General features: G+C 37.6%; 1 protein-coding gene across 1 annotated transcript in view; it reads right to left on the reverse strand.

Moving 5' to 3' along the window:
* Positions 1-16832: 16832 nt before the first annotated feature.
* Positions 16833-23506, reverse strand: part of IQUB (IQ motif and ubiquitin domain containing) — a 102219-nt gene continuing 95545 nt past the window's right edge. The window contains exon 13 of the mRNA XM_059171727.1: positions 16833-16963. Coding sequence (XP_059027710.1) covers positions 16955-16963 — 9 coding nt within the window. The 3' untranslated portion in view covers positions 16833-16954. The remainder of the gene's footprint in view (positions 16964-23506) is intronic.

The raw sequence follows: 23506 nt of genomic DNA on the forward strand, positions 1-23506 counted from the left end.
CCCTTGTAAAATAGTCATAATCATTAAGAGACTTATGGAGTGTTGACTATTCCAGCTGTTGTACAAAGCATTTGTCTGCATGATCTAATTTATTCTTCACAACTGTCCTATGAACTACTTATTACCACCTCATTGTAACATAAGATTGAGGCTTAGAGAGATTAGGAAACTTGATTAGATCGAGTGTATTAACCTACATTTTTCTGAATGCAGCACCAAAACTTACCTTATGAGGTTGGTATTGGTATAAGGATCAAACAAGATGGTGTATAAAGGCCCTCTGTGGGTTATGAAATACCATGTAAATGTAAGCCACTGTCCTACCCAGGACTTTAAATTAAAAAATCTAGAAAGTTTAGACATCATGTCCAATTGGGAAGAAGAAAATGAAAGGGCAGCAATTAAACCTAAGACTTCTTGTTATGGAAAATGGGGATTCAATATTCAGGAGGAACAAAATACTGTACAAGAAATGCAAAAGCAAAATGCACTGTGTGGCTCAGGTAACAGAGAAGCCTCTCAGGGCAGGAAACTCCAGAACAGGAAAGGGTAGAGCAAGAAAACACTGGATTTACTAATCACCTATTTCTTCTTTCTTTAGTTTCTATGTCACTATCATGAGTTCTACCCAGACTATCCAATAGAATGAATAAATACCACTTAATACTATTTTTGGAAGTATCAAAGAAAAATTGCACTGGTAGGTTAAATATGAAAGGAAGATTTAACTTAAGACTATTAAAGGGGCACCTGGGTGGCTCATTCAGTTGGAAGTCTGACTCTTGGTTTCACTCAAGTCTTGATCTCAGGCTCATGAGTTCAAGGCCCACCCTGGGCTCCACCCTGGGTGTGGAGACTACTTAGGACTATTGCAGTAGGGAAGATACCGGTGAACAACTCCTCCAAAACAGAAAGTGGTGATTTCAAAGTACTTGGGTGAGCTAGTGGGAAAATGCTGGTGGACATTAGCTGAGAGATTGTCAATATGATCAGGACATCGGTTAACCGGCACTTACCAAAGTTGGGTTCCTACTCTTCCACAGAGACTAGGTGACAGGGGCCCTAACTTACTTGTTGATTACATTTCAAAGGTCCCAAGTCACTGAGGAAGATATTCCTGAGTTGTACAACTAGAAAATCTAGAAGATTTACATCTCAAAGGGGCAGAAGAAGAATTTACAACTGCAAGTTTTCTAAAGTAAATGCTCTAAGAAAAGGGAGCTCAGGGGTCCATAATCTGGAAATAAACTCCCTAAAGTTTAGTCAAGCTGAGGGGAATGTTAAGGCCATCTTACTTACTATGACTAGGCACACTAGATAATTCGGTTCCTTTTTTTTTTAGGCACTCATCCTAGGAAACCCTTCCTTCATTCAATCCAGGCTGGTTGCCCTCTAGGTCTAATGGCACAGCTATCAACATGGGCTTTATCTTTCCTCTTTCCTCCTTACCTGGAGACATCAATCTGGTAAAATCTGATTTGGTAGCATACACATACATCCTTCATTAAAAACTAAGACATGGGGAAAAAAACATGTTTTTGAGACTTTAAATGTCTGAAAGTGTGGTTTCCTAGTGTCACTCTTGACAAATCACTTGGATGGATATAGAATTTTAAATTAAAAATCATTTTCCCTTCATAATTTTGAAGATCCTTTTCCACAGTCTTCTAACTTCCAATGTTTCTGTTGAGAAGTCTAATGTCCCTTTGCCCTCAGTTCCTTGAGTATCAATTTGTTTGACCTCTAAAGGCTTTTAGCAAATTCCTGTTATCCCTGGTGGTCTGAAATCATGTTCAGTGCATTGAACTTTCAGTGATCCCTTCCCTCTAAAGTCACACATTCTTCAGTGATGCAGATGTTATTGGATAAATCTTCTCTCCTCTATTTTTCTTTTTTCACTCTTTTGGAAACTCTTATGAGTCAGATGTTAGATCTTATGGATTTATCATCTGATGTCCTCTCCTCCTTTAACTTTGCCTTTTTGTTCTACTTTCTCAATTATTTCCTATAACACTTTTCTTGATTTATTTTTTGTATTTTTCATTTCTGAAAGCTTGATATTTTTATTGCTTCTTTTAAAATATTCAGTTTTTTTTTTAAGATTTTATTTGTTTATTTACAGACAGAGATCACAAGTAGGCAGAGAGGCAGGCAGAGAGAAGGGGAAGCAGGCTCCCTGCTGAGCAGAGAGCCCGATGTAGGGCTTGATTCCAGGACCCTGGGATCATGACCTGAGCCAAAGGCAGAGGCTTTAACCCACTGAGCCACCCAGGCACACCTGGTTGTTGTTTTAGGAATGAAATATAATCAGTTCTCTGAGAATACAGATTTAAATATACTGTTTTCAAAGTCCCCTGTTTTTTCTTTTGTCCTCTGGAGTTTCTTATTTTTGAATAACTATGTGGTTGATTTGTCTTCCAAGTGTCTTTTAAGTTGGAGATCTTTTCAAGCTTTCGGGTAATCCTTGATTGACCAACCATACATGGAAGTTTACTTTAGCAGACTTCTAGAGTTTAAAATTGGAGCACAGAGGTTGCATTAGAAGACCTCCAAGTATCAGTATCTTTGCTAGATATTGTTTGTGCACTGCCCTCCATCATGTCTTTTCTCTATTCTTCTCTGTCCTACCCTGTGTCCCCTGAGGCTGACCCTGAGAACTACATACCAGGGCTCCCTAAATAACCAGACTTGGGGTATTTTCCTCTGCTTTCCTCTCGGCTTCAGCACTATCTGACTTCAGCAGTATCTGTAACTCTCCGTGGTTCAGTTACTGCCTAGAGGGCTTTGTTGCACTGTTTTACTCTTCACTGGCCTTTATTTCCCTCCACTGTGCCTTCAACTCTAGGGATATAATGACTTCTTACTGTTGCTAGTTGCTAGGTGACTCATCATTCCTCATTTGTTCATGTACAGACTGTAAGTAGTTTGCCTTTGTTAATGTCTCTTCATTTGAATCATCTTTCCTGCTAGGATGGCAGCCACAGGTCTTTTCTTCTGAACACTTCAGTTTCTCCAGAGAAGAATTCTGTAATATTTCTCCAGAAATAATGGAAAATGTATATTTGACTTTGAATGCTCACACAGCAAGGAGCCCAGGGTGGGAGGTCAAGTTTCCATATACATAGTCTTTATTATTAGTTTATCATTTACCATTTTATTGCAGTCGCTTTTCCCCACCAGCCATTATCCCTGGTGTTTTTGAGATTTATTCTCTACAAAGTAAATTTCCAGTTTCTTGGTAGGGTTAAGCTATAGGAAATGGAAGAAAGGATCATTAGGTCTAACTGACTCTCAGAGAGGCTTTTAACCAATTCTTTTTGTTTTCAGCCCCAAGTTTCAGCCCCATCTTGTGTAATAATGAGGTGTCTCTAACTCTTGAATCTTTGCCAAGTCTCACGGTGTGGACTGATCTGCTTTGTATTGATATATGCATTCAATTCTATAATTTTCCCTCTAAGTGCTGCCTTCTCAAGATTCTCAAATTTTGATGTTATGTGTTTTTATTTATCTCAAAATATTTTTAAATTTCTTCTGAGTTTTTTCTTTGACCTATGCGTTATTTAGAAGTATGCTGTTTAATCACCAAGTATTTGGGGGTTTTCTAGCTATCTTTCTGTTACTGATTTCTAGTTTAATTCCATTATGATCTGAGAGTAGAAAGACATTGTATAATTTCTACTCTTTAAAATATGCTAAGGTGCATTTTATGGCATAGAATGTGGTCTATCTTGGTGATTGCTGCACATGACTTTGAGGAGAATATACATTCTGCTATTGCTGGATGAAGTACTCCATAGATGTCCATTATGTCCAGTTGACTGATGAAAATGTTTTGAGTTCGACTATGTCCTTACTGATTTTCTGCCTGGTGGATCTGTCCATTTCTGAGAGAGCAGTGCTGAAGTCTTCAACTATAATAATGGGTTAATCTATTTTGCCTTGTAATTCTATCAGTTTTTGCCTCATCTATTTTGATACTATGTTTTATGTGCATGTATGTTAAGGATTGCTATTTCTTAGAGCAGAAGGGAAAAACAAAAATATCAAGTAGTGACTTTTATGAAGTTTGCCAAGTGTTTTGTGTTATAAAGTCTCTCCTTCATGTCCTCCAAACAAAGGTATAAAACTTGTTTTATTTACTTATGCTTTCTGGCATGGATGGGCTTTCAGGGCAAAGTGCTGAATTCCACTCTGAGTTCGTGCTGCAGATGGAGACAAGCAGCATTTGGGTTCTACTCTTCTATATTTTCCTTTCTTCAATTTTCTTTCCTTATCTCCCATTCAACAAATACTAAAGACATTTACTTAGTTATTATACTAGCTGCTATGAATTATAAATCTGTGTTTTTTTTAATCTGTGCTTTCAATACATTTACAAGACAGTTGTAGATACTGAGAATTGCATAGGCATTACAGAAAATGGAAGAAAGTGTCTGAAGTATTGCAGCAAAGTAATGAACAGAGCACTTGGTGTAGAGAGGAACAAATGATACAATCTCCATCCACAAAGGGTCTATGTTCCAGACAAGGGATGTTAGAACATAAGGATTAGTAAAAGAATAAAGTGGAAGAGAACATTCTAGATAATGCAAAGTTATGTGCAGGGACAATGAACCTGAAGCTGAGTGACCCATTCAGGGCAGACAAGCCAGTCAGTGTGGGTGCAGAGAAGGGTACAAGTGAGGAATCCGGTAAGGTGAGCCTAGGGGCAGACTGTGGAGGAACTAGGGCATTTTGAATGTCGACCTGAAAACTGTGGAGAGATTTTCAAGAATTTTAAGAGGAGGGGTGGGATATAAACAGGTTGATATTATTAGAAGACCACTTGGGAGCATTGCTGGGGATAATGAAGCAGGTCAAGATGGGAGGCAGGGGGATGAAGGGAATAACTGCAGTCTGGTTGTTAGAGCTATTCTGTGTTGAAGGGGCTCCCACAGTGGTAGGGGATGTAGAGATGAAGGAGAGAGTTAAGAAAGTTATTGCAGTGGGTGGTTAAAATCTATAGAATCTGGTAATGGGTTATTGGGGTGAAAGAGGATGCAAAATAAAACCATTAAGAAAGATCTAAGATGATGCTTCGGTTTCTGGGTTTGGTAACTGATTTCATGGAATTCAAAGGTCTTTTCAAGATCCTAAACTGCACACAAACGACGTTTGGAGAAATGAGATTCAAGAACAAAGAGAAAAATCAGATTGAAGTAATGGGTCTAATGAATATTTGCTTATGTGAGAAGATCAGAGGCTAAACATTTCTGGTTATGCCTCAAGTTTAATTGAGTTCCTAATACTTTTTCTAATATCTTCAACTCAGGGAGTCAAAGGAAGCTTATAAACTCCAGGGCAAAATGTAATCCCTGCGCTGGAACTGAGGCTGGGTACATTTAAAGGGGTGTGGGGAAATTACACGGGTCCCTCACTTTGACACCTGGGAAAACAATCTACTGGACTGGCTAGTGCCTACATGGGGGCAATATTAATAGTAACAGTTAATGCCATCGAGTATGCGGCCTTGTAATTACATATAAAATGTAGTTAGATAGGCAAGTCTGTAGGGGCAAAAAGTAGAATTGTGGTTGCAAAGAAGTGGGGGGAGGGGAAAATAAGGACTGATTGCTAATGAGTAATGGGATTTCTTTTTAAGGTTATGAAAATATTCTAGAATTCAAGAGCGATGATGGTGGCACGGCCTTGTGAATACACTAAAAACCACTGAACCGTATACTTTACAAGGGTACATTTTATGGGATGTGAGTTACATCTCAATTTTTTTAAAAAAAGGAAAAAGCCAAGTCTCAGGGCCTACATGCCACCAACCAGACCAGCTGAGGCATCCTCTCTGGTCCTAGGATCTTTGAATTAAAATAACTCTTCTCTGAGTTAGGTTCAGCTCCTTTCACTATAGACCTTCTGTCTACTTTAAACCAAGTAGAAGCTTTGTTTAAAGTAATGACCTTATAACACTCCTTGTCATCTATAGCTTTCTTGTCCTGGGGTGGCAAATTATTATCCAAGAACCAAAGGAGAGACAGGGAGAGAATCATCCAACCATCCCAGAATAAATGTATCTGCAGCTTCTAGCTGATGAGTGGCCTTTTTCTGTAGGATGCAAAGACTTAACTTATTAAAAAAATAAGAGCACACACACACACACATACACACACACACGCATCCCAAACATATATCCACCAAGAAACTGCAATCTCCAGTTTCTATATCTTCATTGCGTCTGAAACTTAATCAATTTTTCAATTAGGTTAGAAAGAAACGATGTATCGAAATTTCGTTTTAGTAAGACTGGAGTAAGGATTTTCCTTACTGCTTGCCTTTAGCTAGCATGACACAATGAAAAGACCCTGGGCTTCAAAGTCAAAAAGATATGTGGTTCACCTGGAAGTGTGTGTCCCAGGACAAGGTGTTTCTTTAACTCTAAATTGAAGATAAAATACCTCCAAGGATTACATGCCATTAAATATGCTAAGTATCCAGCAGCAACTGGTAACGTGTTTTCAATGAGCATTACTCCATTCTCTGTTATGAGAAGGTATAGTTCTCCTGTCTTTTTACCTATTCTTTTTCTCTCTCTATCTAACTTTCTCTCTCTCTTCCCTACCCTCCCTCTTCCCTTCTCTTTCTCTTTTTTACATTCCTTAACAAAATCTGGGGTGTTTGACTCTTGTGCCAACAAAGAGACACCAAAATCTAAGATTTTATGATTTTTTTGAATGTCTTTTTTAAAAAGTAGAAAATCATACATCACATTTTAATGTTTACTTGTTTCTATGAGTCATACAAACATGAACTAGAGGAAGATGCTGGTAGCTCAGTGATTTTCCACCACTTAGGCATAATAATACAGCTGATAGGTCTCTCTGGCCTTTCCATCATCATTTTCAGCCAAGTCATGTTCAGTTAGCATATCATTTGCTTGCTGGCAAGATGAGTACTTCAATATGCGTAATAAAAAAAAAAAAAAGAAAGAACCCAAACAGGAAAATAGAACAGCTTTTTAATAACTGATGCATTAAATGAGGAAGCGTGTTCTTTCATGAGAGTATATTACTTGACCTTATACAGAGACAAGTTCATTGGATTTAATTTTGAGGAACCAATTACCTTTTTTTATAGCCAGAAATGGTTTGACTTGACTGAATTCTGGTTAGGATGCAAAGAGGCTATTGAAATAATTCTTAGCATTTTTTTCTAGAGAATGGTCCATTAATTGCCTGTGGATATTTATTCCTCAAACCTCCTACTCTATTAGGCTCAAACCAGAGTGTAACATTATGATGTTTTTATTGATGTAATTAGTAACAAATGGTACTCGTTAACTTGGTTATAACCAGATTGGACATTTGACAAATGTTCTCCGGGCCTTGTTCCTGTGAATTACTATAGATACAAGGCAACATATTGACCTCAAAAGATGAAAGAATATTACTGTGGAAAGAAAAAAAAGGCAAAAGCACTTTATCAACTTTTGGAAAAGCAACAAATAATGATTTTTAAAACTAATTCTTTTTAGGTTTCTCTGAACACCATGCTGAAATAATTTAAGACGTCTGTTCAATACACGTCAGTTGAAATATTAAAAGATAGTTTAAAATACCAGAAGCAAAAAGAACACTATGAAGAGCAATAATACATCGCATGCAGAGATTAGATCATGAACAAAATAAATAAACAACCCACCACTTTGCTCTACTCCTCATTCTTCAACCAGCTCCTGTTTAACCAGAAAAGCTAAGAAGTAACAACAATGAAACTTTCTGACCTATTGTAATTCTGCAAATTGTAACTTTGAAAATCATATTCATATGTGTACCAATGGATATCAAATGTGAAAAGGCACAGGGAACTAGTTTCACACATGTAGTGTAAGGAGCCAGAATAATATTTTAAATCAGGCTACACTAAGATGGAATTAATCCATGGGCTGAGTTGATATTTATCTTCATGGTATTCGAAATCAGAATGTAGCAAGGATTTTTCTTTTATTTAAACAGTTAATTTTCAAGCTTTAGGCAATGACCATTACTGTGCTAATCCCTGACCCACATGAACAGATAGGGTGGGGATGGTAGGGAAGAGAGGAGCAGTAAAGGAGGTGGACACTCATGTCAACCAGACGTAAGCATTACGTAGCTAGAGAAGAAACTGAGTTCTGCAAGGCTAGGGTAGTTACTGGTTTATACCATTTTATAGATCAGGAACTGAAGCTGAGAGGGTGCTTGTGCAAAGTCACAGCTAGGAATCAGTTTTTTCTGCCTCCCAAGCCCACATTTTCCCTGCATCTTCAGAAAGACAATGCAAGATTCTGAACAATGCAAGGGTGCCTGATCAACAAAACACCTTTATGAGAAATCCTCTTCTGACAGGAAAATTGAGAGGAGGCCAGGGTGGCCCAAGGTTCTCCACTCCTACTCTTACTAGCACTCTGCCACAGAGCTACACTTCTCGCTCTTCGGTGCCCCTTGGATAGCAACGTGAGCTGAGGTCTCAACAGGTAGAAATGAAGATGCCCCACCTTCCTCCACACGAAAAGGTCACCTGTTATGTGCTGTGTGAGGGTTCAGAGAAATGGGATATAATCCTTGTTAATCAGATGCTTATAGGTTGATTAGAAGAAAAGGGCAGGATCCTCCTTGCTTCTATCCCCCAAAATAAATATAATGAGAATTTTAGGCAACTATGGAGGAACATCAGAAGGGATGTTCTGGGGCAAGAGTACTTTCAGAGGTCCTACATATTAAAGCACATTGGTGGGAGTCAGCTTCAAAATGCACGAGGATAGGTAGATTGATGTAGGTGTGAAAACATTACTTCTTTTCTTTTTCTGTACTCCCTTTCGTATTTTTAGTACTTTCATACCTCATGTCCTATTGCCCATCTAGAGTGTCCAGCTGCGTAGGCCTTACCTTGTCTGTGAAGAACAATTTATACTCAACACCTTTTGTCTTATTCCATATCCTCGGTATTCTACTCTCTCCTGAAAATTCAAACTTAAGTGTTGACTCTCCCAGATAAAAATTATGCTTTAACAGGATCAGGGAGTCAATGTTGCTGGCAATATTAGCCATCAAGTTAAGCTATGTGGATATTTTTAAAAGATCACAAAAATCACTTCCAAAGGAGTGCTTATTATGTATTCTTGCTCAGACCATATCCTAAGACAATGGTTCTTAAACCAAACTATCTTGGGATTTTTTTTAATGAATTATATTTTAACTTCAAAAACCATGAATACGATCAATATTTTTAACCAAGTAACTAACCTGAACTTTGTTCAAGTTTCCTTTTTTTTTTTAATAAAAAAAGAGACCTAAGCAATCTTGCTTCAGTTGATCAAAAAAATTCATTTTAGACACTATAAATGTTTCAATGTTTTACCCATGATTCAATCTGCCTAGTTAAAAGAAATTTACTTTGGCTTTATGTGCAGATTTTTACTGTATTTTACAATTACAGACCCTTAGTACATATTGAAAACTGAGAGTTACATGTATTTGATGTCCTACTACACCGGCACACATATGAAACAAATAAAGCCTTTCTGGTGAATCCTGTCTTGAAAAAAAATAGAAATCTAAACTGTGGTTGCTATCTAGCAGAATCTCAGCAAATCCTTGAGAACCCACTATGTATATAAACTATTTTCTTGTTAGAACCAATCTCAGTCCACTCAATATACTTGCATAAGGGTTTCAGATCAAAAACAAGGTAGATTTATGAGCATTGGTAAGAAACAAGTGCTAACTCTAACCTACATAAACATGGTTGGCTTTGGCATTTTCTTAGGAAATCCTCCTCCAAGGAAAGGATTTATAAATAGGTTGCTGAGACAACGTATTTCCTTAATCTCAGTAAGCAACTCCCTATGCCTTATAAAACAAAGCATTTTGAAATACAATTAAGTTGTGAGAACTATAATCTTGGAAAGTCTTTAATGAGAAAGTACAGTATCATAAGGACTAAAGTTTATGGTGTCTACAGCATTCTAAATACATATAATAGTAAAATTCACCAGTGTGTTACCATGATTGTCTAAGGGACTGATAAATTCTTATTTAGAAATAAAGGTTAATAAATAGAGACTGGCGATAATATTCCTCAATGTTAACTATTATTATAATTGTCCTAGGAGATTGTGTGACACCCCACTCTAAAACAGTATACTTACTGAGGAAGCTTCTAATATTGATTTAATTTTGTAAATAAACTTTCCTATAAGAAACAAAATTTGCTGCCCAGTCCCATGGGATTTTAGTCCACTCCTTTGTTGTTTTTTGTCATAAATTAACAAGTTGGTATTATTGTATACAAATCAATTCCTTCCAGATGACTCAATCTTCTAGAACTTACTTATCCCTAAATAGAGTGAGAAAACTGGGTTCTAGTACTGCAAATTGGAGGACACGTGATGACTCCATCCAGGAGAATCTCTGAAGCACTAAGACTCCAGCTCTGAAAAGCAGCTCAGTCTTTTGCTTGCACTTTCCTCATTACCACAGCAAATGTTAACTTTTAAGATTAAGCATCATTATCTTCATCTTTTTTGCATTCATGTTTTGGATTAATTTATATTGTCTTGGTCTCACTTTTGGAAGAATTACACTTATTTACACTGATGTGTTAAGAAAGCAAATTTGAAATTCTCTTACTTTGAATAATATATGCCAGGCATAATTTTAGAAGGGGATAGTGCCCTGAAATCAATCAGTAAATGAAAGAGAGTAAGTCCAAAAACATTATGGAGCTACCATTTCTGACATGGTAAGCACTGTTTTGTGATGACAGCTAGTATCTGTCACAATGCAAACACTGAGGGCATCGAAGGTGACAGAGTTCAGGCTGGGACTTTTGGTCAAGCAGAACATGCTCAATTCATAACCTGTTGTAGAGGTCAAGGGCGGGCCACCCCAAGACGGTTCATTTTTCATGACCATTATTTTGCATTAAAAGAAATAAAAACTCAGCAGATTCGGGAAAAGCTTTTTACCTCCCCTTCAACTGCAAGTGTATACCAGGAAGAGAGCTACTCACTGAGATTCCTCTTTACCTAAGAAATTTGCCTGCATAATTAGGCAGCCTTTGTTTTCTAAACGTCTCTTCTCAGCTTCCTGCTAATGGACTCTCTCCCCTCTGGAGCCTCAATCCCTCACCTTTCTTTACCTCATCTAAGTGTCATGTTGCCTCACTCACTGTCTTTGGAATTTCATGTTTGTGTGTATTCTAAATTTGACTTTCTCATATTAGTCTCTCTCATGTTAATTTGATTCTTAGTCCAGCTAGAAGGATCTTAAAGGGCAGAATAAAATTCTTCCTGTTCAACACCTGCTTAATCACAATAACCAAAACCTATGGAAACCCTTTAAAGAAATATAGAATTTTGGAACCAGGTAAATAAAGAAATATAGAATTTTGGAACCAGGTAAAACTTTAGTGGTGAGCTAAGCCAAATGCTTAGTACTTCTGATGAGTTTTGCCAGAAGTTGCAGGATTTGCCTGCCACCACACAGTTTCCTAGGAGAAATCTGGGACCTTTGGACTGTTGGTTTAAAGCTCCCTATAGCTCCACCCTCATTTCCATTTTAACTTGCCCTGAGGGGAAGAATTCATGCTCTTTAATCCTTGCTGCATTTTCATCACTTAGAAGCACTATATTAAGCAAAGGTAAATACTTATTATATGTATTTTATTTATTTATTATTAATTATTAATGAGGTTATTTAATTAACCTCACATTGACCAGCTCAGGCCCCAAACATTATTCCCCTGAGTTAGTCTGAGCAATTGTCTCTTCAGTTCAGCACATGTTTGGGGCGGGGGGGGGGGGGGTGGTTAATAAGCATCCGCTTAGGGTAGTGATGAGGGAGCAGGAGGCTGGCTGAGGACAAAGCAAAAGCTGGCGCCTTGCACCCCCTCTTCACCCTATCTCCTCCATATGTGTAGCATCCCTCAGGCAGCCCTGACTGCCAGGAACAATAAGCAAATAGTTAACTTGCAGAGCTCACAATCCGGCTAGACAGGAGTCTCCCTAGGCTTACAAATGTCCTAAATCTCACTAACAAAGATGATTGATAGCAGGATTGTGACACCCCACCGAAAAGTCTCCCAACTATCTTAATGTTAATGGCTGGTCTAAAGACAACATTGATCCAGCCGCAAGGGCAAGGCCTCAGGCAGGCCTGGAACATCCTGGCACCTTGTAGGCCCTCTTTAGCATATGAAACTCCCCTGAAACCTCCATTCCCCTCCCCTTCCCCCAACCGCAGGGTATATAACATGCCTACCCTCACAACCCGGGGCAGCAGCCTCATCTCCGCCTGCCCATGGGCCCTGTCTCCGTGCCCTAATAAATCACCTTTTGCACCAACGACATCTTAAGAATTCTTTCTTTAGTTGTCGGCTCCGAACCTCCTCACCCCACTGAACCTGACTTAGGTTCTGGGACTTCATCAGTAGGAGAGAAGGAACCACCACCCACCACCCTGCTGAGCAGAACATCTCAACTGTGAGAAAGAAGTGGAAAGGAACCAGAGCTATCCCAAAGAATAAGATAAAGGAATTGCTCACAGGAAAGATAGTTGGAAACTGGGTTGACATGTACTGTCTTTACTTCTAGGTTAAAAAACAAAAGTCTCTGAAGGATTACTACCCTGAGGCAGACTGAACATGCACTTTATTTTAAATAGTTGTAAATTATATCTAAAGAATCGTTTTCCACAATAGATAAACATTAAATGAAGAATGACTCTCATCTAGTACGTATCCTACCATATATGAAAATAAGGAATAACAGCTTTCAAAATGTTTAATATCTTTTAAATAATTAACTACAGGGTTTTTCTTTTTACAAGTTTTTTTTTTTTTTTTTAATTGCATCATAGACTGTTTTTCTTTGAGAAATAGGTTTTTCATGGGATGCCTGTGATGAGGGAGCACGAGGCTGGCTGGGGACAAAACAAAAGCTGGCGCCTTTGTACCCTCCCCCCATCCACTCCCACTCAGTCCTATGTGTAGCATCCCTCAGGCAGCCCTGACTGCCAGGAACAATAAGCAAATAGTTAACTTGCAGAGCTCACAATCCTGCTAGACAGGAGTCTCCCTTGGCTTACAAATGTCCTAAATCTCACTAACAAAGATGATTGATAGCAGGATTGTGACATCCCACCAAAAAGTCTCCCAACTATCTTAATGTTAATGACTGGTCTAAAGACAACATTGATCCAGCCGCAAGGGCAAGGCCTCTGGCAGGCCTGGAACATCCTGGCACCTTGTAGGCCCTCTTTAGCATATGAAAACTCCCCTGAAACCTCCATTCCCCTCCCCTTCCCCCAACCGCAGGGTACATAACCTGCCATCCCTCACAACCCGGGGCAGCAGCAACTCTTCCTGCCCACGGGTCCTGTCCCCATGCTTCAATAAACCACCATTTTGCACCATAGATGTCTCAAGAATTCTTTCTTGGTCATCGGCTCTGGACCTCAGCCCACGGAACCTCACCTAGGTTCTAGAACTTCATCACCTGGATGTCTCAGTTGATTAAGTGGCTGCCTTTGGCCCAGGTCCTGGAATCCAGTCCTCATTGGGCTTCTTGCTCAGTGGGGAGCCTGCTTCTCCCTCTGCCTGCCACCCCCCTCACCTTGCTTGTGCTGTCTCTCACTGGCAAATAAATTAAAAACTGAAAAAAAAAAAAAGAAAGAAAGAAAAATAGGTTTTTCTACTATGTGTTCTTCCACAAATCCAATGTAATTAACCCATTCTGTCCTTCAAAAATACATCAGTAAAGTGTGAAGAGAGAGCAGATGGCCCAGGGCAAATTTGCCTGTGAGGACAACTCAATGCAAATTCTTGTGGACCTGGTTATTAGGATCACTTCATATGCAGAACAACACACTTGCCTCAAGCTAAACCAATGTCTGAGGTTCAGTGGTGCCAGGCAATCCCAAAGTCACTACTAAGATTTCAGAATTTGTTCTGGAATCAATGCATAACTTTTCTTGATATCTCATTCATTCATTCATAAAATATTTATCGACCAACCAAATGCCAAGCACTGTGCTCGGTCCTAAGAATACCAAGTCATTCAGAAGTCCTGTACTTAATGAGCTCAGAGGCTAATTTGAAGAGTTCTTAGTTAGCACCAATACACCAGTATTATTTCAAGCTGGTTTCTATTCTGATTGGTCAATGCCTGTACTCTGCTGGTTTTTAAATGTTTCAAATATCCTCTATTACCTTGTTGTTTGTAATTATAAATTTAAATTATAAATTATAAATTTGTAATTATAAATATAAATTATAAATTTAACATGGGATAACTTAAAACCATACCACTGTGAGTTTCCTGAATTTTAATAGAGGTATATGCAAGGGTCGGTGTGAGAACCCATATGAAATTCACCTGATGGAGGGACGCCTGGGTGGCTCAGTTGGTTAAGCAGCTGCCTTCGGCTCAGGTCATGATCCCAGCGTCCTGGGATCGAGTCCCACATCGGGCTCCTTGCTCCGCAGGGAGCCTGCTTCTCCCTCTGACTCTGCCTTCCACTCTGTCTGCCTGTGCTTGCTCTCACTCTCTCTCTCTCTCTTACAAATAAATAAATAAAGTCTTGAAAAAAAAAAAAAAAAAAAAAAAAAGAAATTCACCTGATGGCATCTGAAAAACCTTCAAAGAAAAGATATTGGAGCCTTAAAGAATAAGGTTTGGGAGTGGTGGCAGAATGGAGAAAGGGATTCAAAGGACTAGGGTAAATCTAGGCATTATTAGAATTCCAGTACTTATTCTTTCTGACCAAATAATATTTGGAAGCAGCTCAAGTCATACTACCACACAATATATAATTAAATATAGCAACTCATTTGGATGTTTAGATGTTTAAATGTTTTAAGCATTTAGACGTTTAAAAGATAAGACTACTATTCATATTTTTCCAAAATATTTAAGGATATCTGGGAGCATTGTTTAAACATAAATAAATAAAAATGGGAAGAAAGCAGATAATAGCTAAATAATAGGAAAGCATGTAGCTCCAAAAATTGGTAAAGAGCTTCTTAGATATAAAGCCTTCTTCTAATTCCCTCTTTCTGGATTCCAGCCTTCACTAGTCATTAAATTATGGAGTGAGGATGCACAGGAGGGACTATGGGGAGGATGGATATCTTTTGGCTGCCTGCCATTCTCTGAATTAGGGCTGATAAAACACTAAAGTACAATAATAATGGTAAATTATTCTGTCTTGTACCAAATGATTTTTAAATTTTTGGAGAGCTTTCAAATGCTTTTGAATTAAAAGAATGATTGCAATCCTAAATTTTAGGAACATGAGAAAACTTAAAATGATCCCATTATTTTAAACTCGAGGCACCTTCATTCTTAATACATATTATTTTACAAATCCTTCAATATTTCAAGATCTAAATAGATTTTTTAAATGTTCTTTGAAACTTAACTTCTTTATTTTAATAGAAATTAATATAGATGCTTACTTAATATAGACTCTTACATTTAAATGTATAAGTTACATTTTAATGTATAAATTAAAATACATACAAATATACAATAATAGAGAATACTGCATATTAGATTGTTAGTTGAATTATCTTTTATGAGTAAACAAACTTAAAGCTTATGAATGATACCAGATGGAGAACCAAAAATATCAGTGTTTGCTGTATTTTGACTGCAAGGACAGTGAACCAAGGAGCTTTGCGACACACCATGCCTCAACCCTGACCTCCAGAGGCCATTCTAAGAATGACAGAAAGTTTCTAAGATTTAACAGTTGAATGAACTTTATTAAAGCTATCTAATTTGTCTATGTGCTTTATTTAACCTGTCCCAGATCACAATAAACAAATCAGAAAGCTACCCTGTCTTAATCCAGAAAGAACAAGTCTAAATTTCTTTCATGTTCCAAAGTTATCCTCAAATTTTCGAACTGGCTGAAATTTCTGACCCATTTAAGTACTGCAATTAACATTTCATTCACTCTTCCTTCTATTATTTATGAAGAACAATAATTCTCCTTTAGGAAGAATGATCAACATTCTCCTTATTTTATTATCATAAAAATGAAAATTATCAGCACAAGGGTTCTCAATGTTCCTGAATGAACTTTTAATCTTTTCCCACTGGTCTCATTTTGTAATCTTTACTTATTTTATGAGGCTACTCTAAGACCTTTATTAGATTATTGACATTAAATATCATGTGTCAATGATGAAAGAGATGAATTTATTTAATATATTTCAGGGAAATTTCATATTTCTATACCCATAAGCTACAAAAGGACCATCCTAGAAAATTACAGTTAATTAAATGAATTAGCTACTAATGATATTTAAACAAACAAGTTACTAATAAGAATTAAATGACATGAAGAAATATCAAAGTGTCACTTTAACATAGAATATGAACAGGATAGTGTCAGATGCTACATAGGATCTTATTTTCCAAGAACTGATAACTAAATCTTATCCTGGGCACACATGGCCCGTATTTTGAGAATAGAAAACTTACAGATATCAGGACCAACACTTTTCTGAAAGGCTTATTCAGAAGCAATATTATGACAAAACTCCATATAACTCCCACCACACCTCTATCACTACCCACCCACTGCCAATATATAGAGAATATGAGTCCCATAATTGATCAGATTTGAGGGCTGCAGGTGGTGGTCTTACTAGAACCTACCCACCTTGCAGAGTGTGATATTTCTAAGAAATATATGTAGAAACAAAACAAAAACACAGTTGCTTATGTTGGGGACAAAATGGAGTTGACCAACACAGGTCTATTAAAGAAAAATAAAACTTAACCTTACCTAACATAAATTGCAGGAATTTACAGCTTTTCTCAGAAATCAGCAGAAGATCCCAGTCAATCCCCAGATGCCAGCCAATCCCCAAATACCAAGTATGCTCACATCATCTTTGGACTTCCTTATTCCCTTCAGTTACCCTAATGTAAATAAAGAAGAAGATCACTAGGCAACCAATCAGCTGAAAAAGCCAAATAACTTCCACATTTACCCCATAAAAACCCATTAGTCTGTGAGCAACTCAGAACTCACAGCTCCCATAGCCTTTAGTTTCCCAACTTGTAGGTCAAAACCCTTGCAATAAACTTGTCTTCCTGCTTGGTTTTACTCTGTGTGCAGCTTGCTTTTTGACATATATTTCTGTTCATTCTGATGACCAAAACATATTTCTCATGTATATTTGGTCTTCATCCATGGTTCCTGGTTCATTGCTTCCAAAACCTCTACAATTTCCTGAAGTATCAGGAAGCACCTTTTGTTATAATATTTGGTCTCTTGTTATTTATCAGTTCCTGAAATTGATTCAGAGCCATAAAGGTGAAATGGGCATTTTATTATTCATAATAAGACTCTTTCCACCACAACTGGGATTATGTTTATGAGGTGACATCTGGAAAGCACCTAGAGATGGGGGTTGGTTACCAGGGAACCTAATCATGTGATTAAGGTTTGGGACTTACAGTCTTACCCAGTGATTTCCAAGGGAGTAGGTATGGAGCTAGAGGTTGAATCAATCAGCAACTGCCAATGATTTAATCATTAATGCCTATGTAATGAAGCCTATATAAAAAGTCAAAAGGAGAGGGTTCAGCGAGCTTATGGCTTGGTGAACATGAGGACATTCAGGGAGAGTGGTATGCCTGGTAGGGTCACGGACACTCTGTGCCTTTCCCATACCTTGCCCTATGTTTCTTTCCATTTAGCTGCTGATTCTATGTATAGAATATCCTATGTAATAAACCAGTAATCTAATGAGTTAACAGGTTTCCTTGAATTCTAAAAGCTGTTCTAGCAAATTAGTCAATACCAAGGAAGGGGTCATGGGAACTTCTAATTTATAGCTAGTAAGTCAGAAGTACAGCCAACAACCTGGACTTGCAACTGGCATCTGAAGTAGAGAGTAGTCTTCCAGGACTAAACCTGTGGGAGCTGATGCTATCTCTGAGAGGATAGCGCCAGAACCGAGTTGAACTGTAGGACACCTAGTTGGTGTCCAAATCATTGCTTGGTTATGAGGAAGTAACTTCCCCACAAAACATTAAAACCAGGTACAGAACCTCAAACACTGATGTTTACTACAACAACCTGAGGTAAAGAGGCAGATACCTGAAAAAGATGTGGTAAGAGTCTTCTAAGAATCTTGATGTCTAGGAGAGCTGATTGAACTTAAGCATCCTATAGGGGGATGGACATAATGTTGGATTTACTGCATGTCCACAAGGAACAGCAGTTACAGCCAACCAAAGAATGAGAAATGACTTCTCAATGCAACCATGAACATGGCTGTCTTTTGCAACTCTTCTTCTCACTCCATCATTAAATGAAAGAAAAAATGGAATATTTGCATATTTCTCTCTCTTCCCCTTACCTTTCTCTTTCCCTTCTCTAACTCTCCCTCTGTCTCCCTCCCACTCTCTCTCTCTTTTTCTCCAGCCTTGGTGAGATTCATTAAACAGATAGATAGACAGAGATAGAGAGATAGAGAAAGGGAGGCAGAAGAGAGCTCTCCAGCCTTATAAGAGTGCTTATACTATTATAGATAGATAGATAGATAGATGATAGATAGAAAACATGTGAATCAGCATTGCCTTCAAGCAGCTTACTAATAAAGTAATGTTTATTTTCAAATAAGATACTGAAAAGTCACCTGTATAAATGATAATTCAGCAATTTGTTAAAATATGTAGCCAACAGGCCTGCTTTTTATATGTTACACCTACAAAAACCACTTATATGCTAGTGTCTTGAAAAATGGCCATTTCAATTCTGTTTCTTCAATACGGTCTGACCCATGTGTGAGCTATGTAATTGCTGGTCCATGGTGACAGCTGCAAACACCAAAAGCTGTTTTCAGTCCTTCTCACTTGTTCTTGAATTCCTGCTTTAACCGACTTCATCTTTTTATCTTTATTCTTGGCTTGGGTCTCATTTTTTAAAACTTGCTTGCCACTATAGACCTGGCATTTATATCTGATTTCTTTGACCTCTGACTTATGGCTCTAACCTGGATCCCTGACCAGTTCTCTCTGGCTACTTACCCTGGTGGCATACTAATAGGAATGAGCCCCTCTGGGCTTAAACCTCCAACTCCAATCATCCATCTACACTTAATCTTCTAATGGAGATGGCTCTGACCAATTAGCACTCACAGAACAATATTAACTACTTACACTCCAGAAAAGTGCCCATTTCGTTTTTTTTTTTTTTTTTTTACCCTCGAAGGACTTGATCTGATAAAAATGGCAGAAACCAAAGGTTATTGACAGTCTCCCAATCACCATTCTTTTTTTTTCCTCTCATATCTCTTTTTAAAATTTTTTTATTTTTTATAAACATATAATATATTTTTATCCCCAGGGGTACAGGTCTGTGAATCGCCAGGTTTACACACTTCACAGCACTCACCATAGCACATACCCTCCCCAATGTCCATAACCCCACCCCCTCCCCCAAACTCCCTCTCCCCAGCAACCTTCAGTTTGTTTTGTGAGATTAAGAGTCACTTATGGTTTGTCTCCCTCCCAATCCCATCTTGTTTCATTTATTCTCCAATCACCATTCTTAATCTAAAAAAGCATATCAGATACTAAAATATAAGGATTAAAGTAAAGAATAAGGAGTCAGGATAACAGCACAGTCTCTCCAGTGGTTAGAGTCAGGGTTCTCCTATAGCGGTAGGAAGGCTCAGAATTCATAATGAAGTCAATTCTGAAGGTGAGGTACAAGTGAACAAAATAACAAAATTTTGCTTAAGGAATAAAAATTTGCAACCAAATCATTTCCTGGGTCCTTGTCAGTGTGCTTTCTTTGTATCCACTGTGTTCACAATAGGGTAAATAGGGAAGGACAGACTCCAGGACCCACACCAATCAGCTTCCCAGCCCAAGCTGAGCTTAGTCACAGACCTCAGAAGTGGAGGCAGAAAATAAGTTGGAGAAGAATTCTACTTGGCACATCAAGCATTCTATTTCTTTGGAGAGAAAATACCATACCCTGGACATAATGGCAAACATTGGCATATCTTAAAGGATATTTATTAAAATGTTCTATTTTACTATCGATATGCCTTTTAGTATAACTAAGGGAATAAAATTTTTAATCTTCTAATAAATGCTTTCTCACAAATAAAAACTGAGGAGAAAAATTTTCTTAACCTCCTTCCTTCTGCACCCTTGGAGAAGAGTCTGTTCCCACAAGAGACAAGAAGGGCTTGAGGGTATGATTCACATTACCAAGCCACTGGATTAATTTCCCATTTTTTCTATGTGTTATAATGGCTTTCCCAAATGAGAGGAACATTTCACTTTTGGTGAACATTTTTAAAAATCAGTTTTATATTAACATTTTGTCATGTTTGTATGGATTAGATAATTAAAACTCAATATAATCATTTTCTGGAATAATAAATAATTAAATTAATTATTTTGTTTTAATAAAGACAAGAAAAAACATTTTCCTTGAAATACCTTTTTTAGTTAATAGATTTGTTCTTCAAGATCTAGGACATTAACATTCACATCTTGCTTCTGTTTTATGGCTAGGCATAATCTTTATCATTAAGAGAAGGAAATTATGACTAGCATTCAACAATAAGAATATAGCCTTAAAAAATGAATGTTTATCTCATTAAGGCTTTCAAAATGACTTCTGAGATGATGATATATTATTTTATATTCCAGAAAAAGAAGAGATAACTGTAACTATAGTTACCAAGTGTATCAGGGACCTCAGCTTTCCCAAATAGCCTCCAGACTAAGTATTTATTCAAGAAAGTTGTCATGTGAACACACTTAGGGGCAGGAGGTTAGCAAAGACTTTAAACGCTCCTGTCATAAACATTTTAATATGTAACATTTATTATCTTCATTTTTTTCATAAAACACTATGTACTTCAAAAACAACTATTAGGAAATATTCTTCCTTGAGTTGACTAAGACAAAAACTATTAACTGGCCTTAGTCCTAGTACAACAGGTGTTTATCTTCTAGACCTTACATGTCCAGTACTTAATGCTCATAGATGGCCTTGACTTGCTTAATATTTTTAACTGGAAGGAAATAACTCCTATTGTTTCAGCAGACAAAATAGAATGCCCGGCTTACCTTGCCTCCAGAAAATACTCCCTCTACTTACTTCATGAGAATATAAAATTCCAGGGTCTGGAAGTAATGATGTCTATGCACGAGGCTGTGGTACAGGCTGTATTATTCTACATATTGGAACTCAATATATTTGACTTACTCAGAGAATAAAAAAAGTAGGGCCTAAAATCAGGTACCTGGATTTGCGTGTTAGATACTTCATTAACTAGATTTGTGAGCATGACAAAGTTACTTAATCTCACTAAAACTCTATTTCCTCATCTGAGAAAATAGTATTATCTTCCTCATAAATCAGTTTTGAATTCTTAGACCTCAAGAAATCAATATTCTTAAGGATTAAATGAGATAATTGAGGATTCTTGAGGATTAAATGAGAAAACAATAAATGTTATCTATTATTGCTTTAATGATATTACATATGCATATCATAACACAGAAGTTGAAATTACACTAAAGAAGATATTCATGACTTATTTAAATTGTTATATAAACAACTGTTAAGCTTCCCTGCATCAAGTCTTGCCTTTCTTTGGTGCACTTGACAAATGGGTAGTGGGTTGTTTTACGTCCTCCCCTAAGTCATCCTCTTAGCACTCTGTGACTCTTCTGGTTTTCCCCTGCTTCACTGAGACCTACTGTGCTTCTTAATGCAGTTTCAGTGCCACAAGCTGGGCAAGCCCACACTTTCCCTAACTCCTCATTGTGTCACTGTCCACGGTGCTAACGCACAGGCTACAGAGGTATAACAGAAATGAGAAGGGTAAATGAAAGAAATGAGAACATTGGGGAAAGAATTTAAATTACCCAGTAAGTAAAAGGCTGCCCACAGTCCCAGGAAAAAGAAAGTCAATTTTCTTTCACAAATCACCTCTCTGCAGTGATAACCCGGTGGTTATCTTTGCTTCTCTGAGTAGACAGCTGCTTTTCTTTCTTCTCTTTAAAGAATCTCTCTTCTTTATACTCTCACAGAGCCAGTATCCATCCCCCTTTAGAAAAACATCACCCTTTCCTGTTCACAGATATTTCTTCTAAGCATCCATTTCCCTTCTCTTACTAATGTGATTCATAGAACATAATGTACTCTGACACTTTTCCCAAAGATGTAGTTACTCAGTTTGGAATTATATCTTGAGGGATAGCTAGTCCTTATACACACAGACAGTAGAACAATCCCTGTTAAAAAAATTCAATTCTCTAAGGCTTAGTATCTTCCAAGATATCTCTACCAGTGTTAACAGAAGATAACCTTTCTTATCCTTCCAAGATAATCAATAGGAAACTATTTTTTAAGCACACAGACACACCTCCAAAGGGAAACAGGGGGGGGATCAGAGGCAGTTTAACATTGAGGAAAGCATTTTCCACAAAGATGACAGTCTGCTATGTTATTATGCACAGTGGCAGCAGTTCCCTTCTGTTCATCTATTTGAGATATATGATTACAATCCTGACCTCAGGCTATTCATCCTCGTGGAATTTCAACTCCCTTCGAAGAACTTCAATTATCCCAACTGCTTTAGCCAGAGTTGAGGGGGACCAAGGAAGTCTCCCTAAGTTGGTTCTTACTCCGTCACCAGGAGCCAGTACAAAAAAGCTTTAGTATACAGAAAGGCTCTTGATTTTGTTACCAAATTATTTTTTTTTAAAGATATTTACTTCAATCTCAAGTAGGTGGAGAGGCAGGCAGAGAGAAAGAGAGGAGGAGGAAGCAGGCTCCCCACTGAGCAGAGAGCCCCAGGACCCTGAGATCCTGACCTGCGCTGAAGGCAGAGGTTTAACCCACTGAGCCATCCAGGTGCCCCTTGTTACCAAATTATTAAGTTACCTTATTAGATAGAATAAATTTCAGTTTGTTATTTTAGATTTTCTAGGTACAAATAATAGCATTCTAAATTTTAACTCAGAAGTTTCTTATCTAATGTTTATACCTCAGGTTTTATGACCACACTCTTAGAGGGAGCAATCCTAAATATACTCCTTAATTATTGATGTTGTTACAAATATAAAGGTTCAAATATTACTCAAATATATTTGTTTTCTTTAAGTGACCATTAACCTAATAGAAATAGAGTGTTGATTTCAAGTCACACCAAGAAAAAAGAAATAGATACATTTGATCAAAATAAATAAAATGTATTAAGTCAGGACCAAAAAAGATAAGAACATAGTAAAGAAGGCATAACAAAAATTAAATAAGACTTCTATTTCTGGATTTGACAGAGCAACTGGTATAAGCAGGATTGTCATCCTCGGCTTCTGCCTGGAGGTATTTTTCTACTCTGATGTAAGGAGTAGACACTAAGAGGAGTAATAGAAGAAAAGGCAGCAAAAACTGGAGTTCCAAGTTGCTAAAGAGTTTAA

This window comes from Mustela lutreola, chromosome 4 (assembly GCF_030435805.1).
Source record: "Mustela lutreola isolate mMusLut2 chromosome 4, mMusLut2.pri, whole genome shotgun sequence".
Taxonomy (NCBI): Eukaryota; Metazoa; Chordata; class Mammalia; order Carnivora; family Mustelidae; genus Mustela; species Mustela lutreola.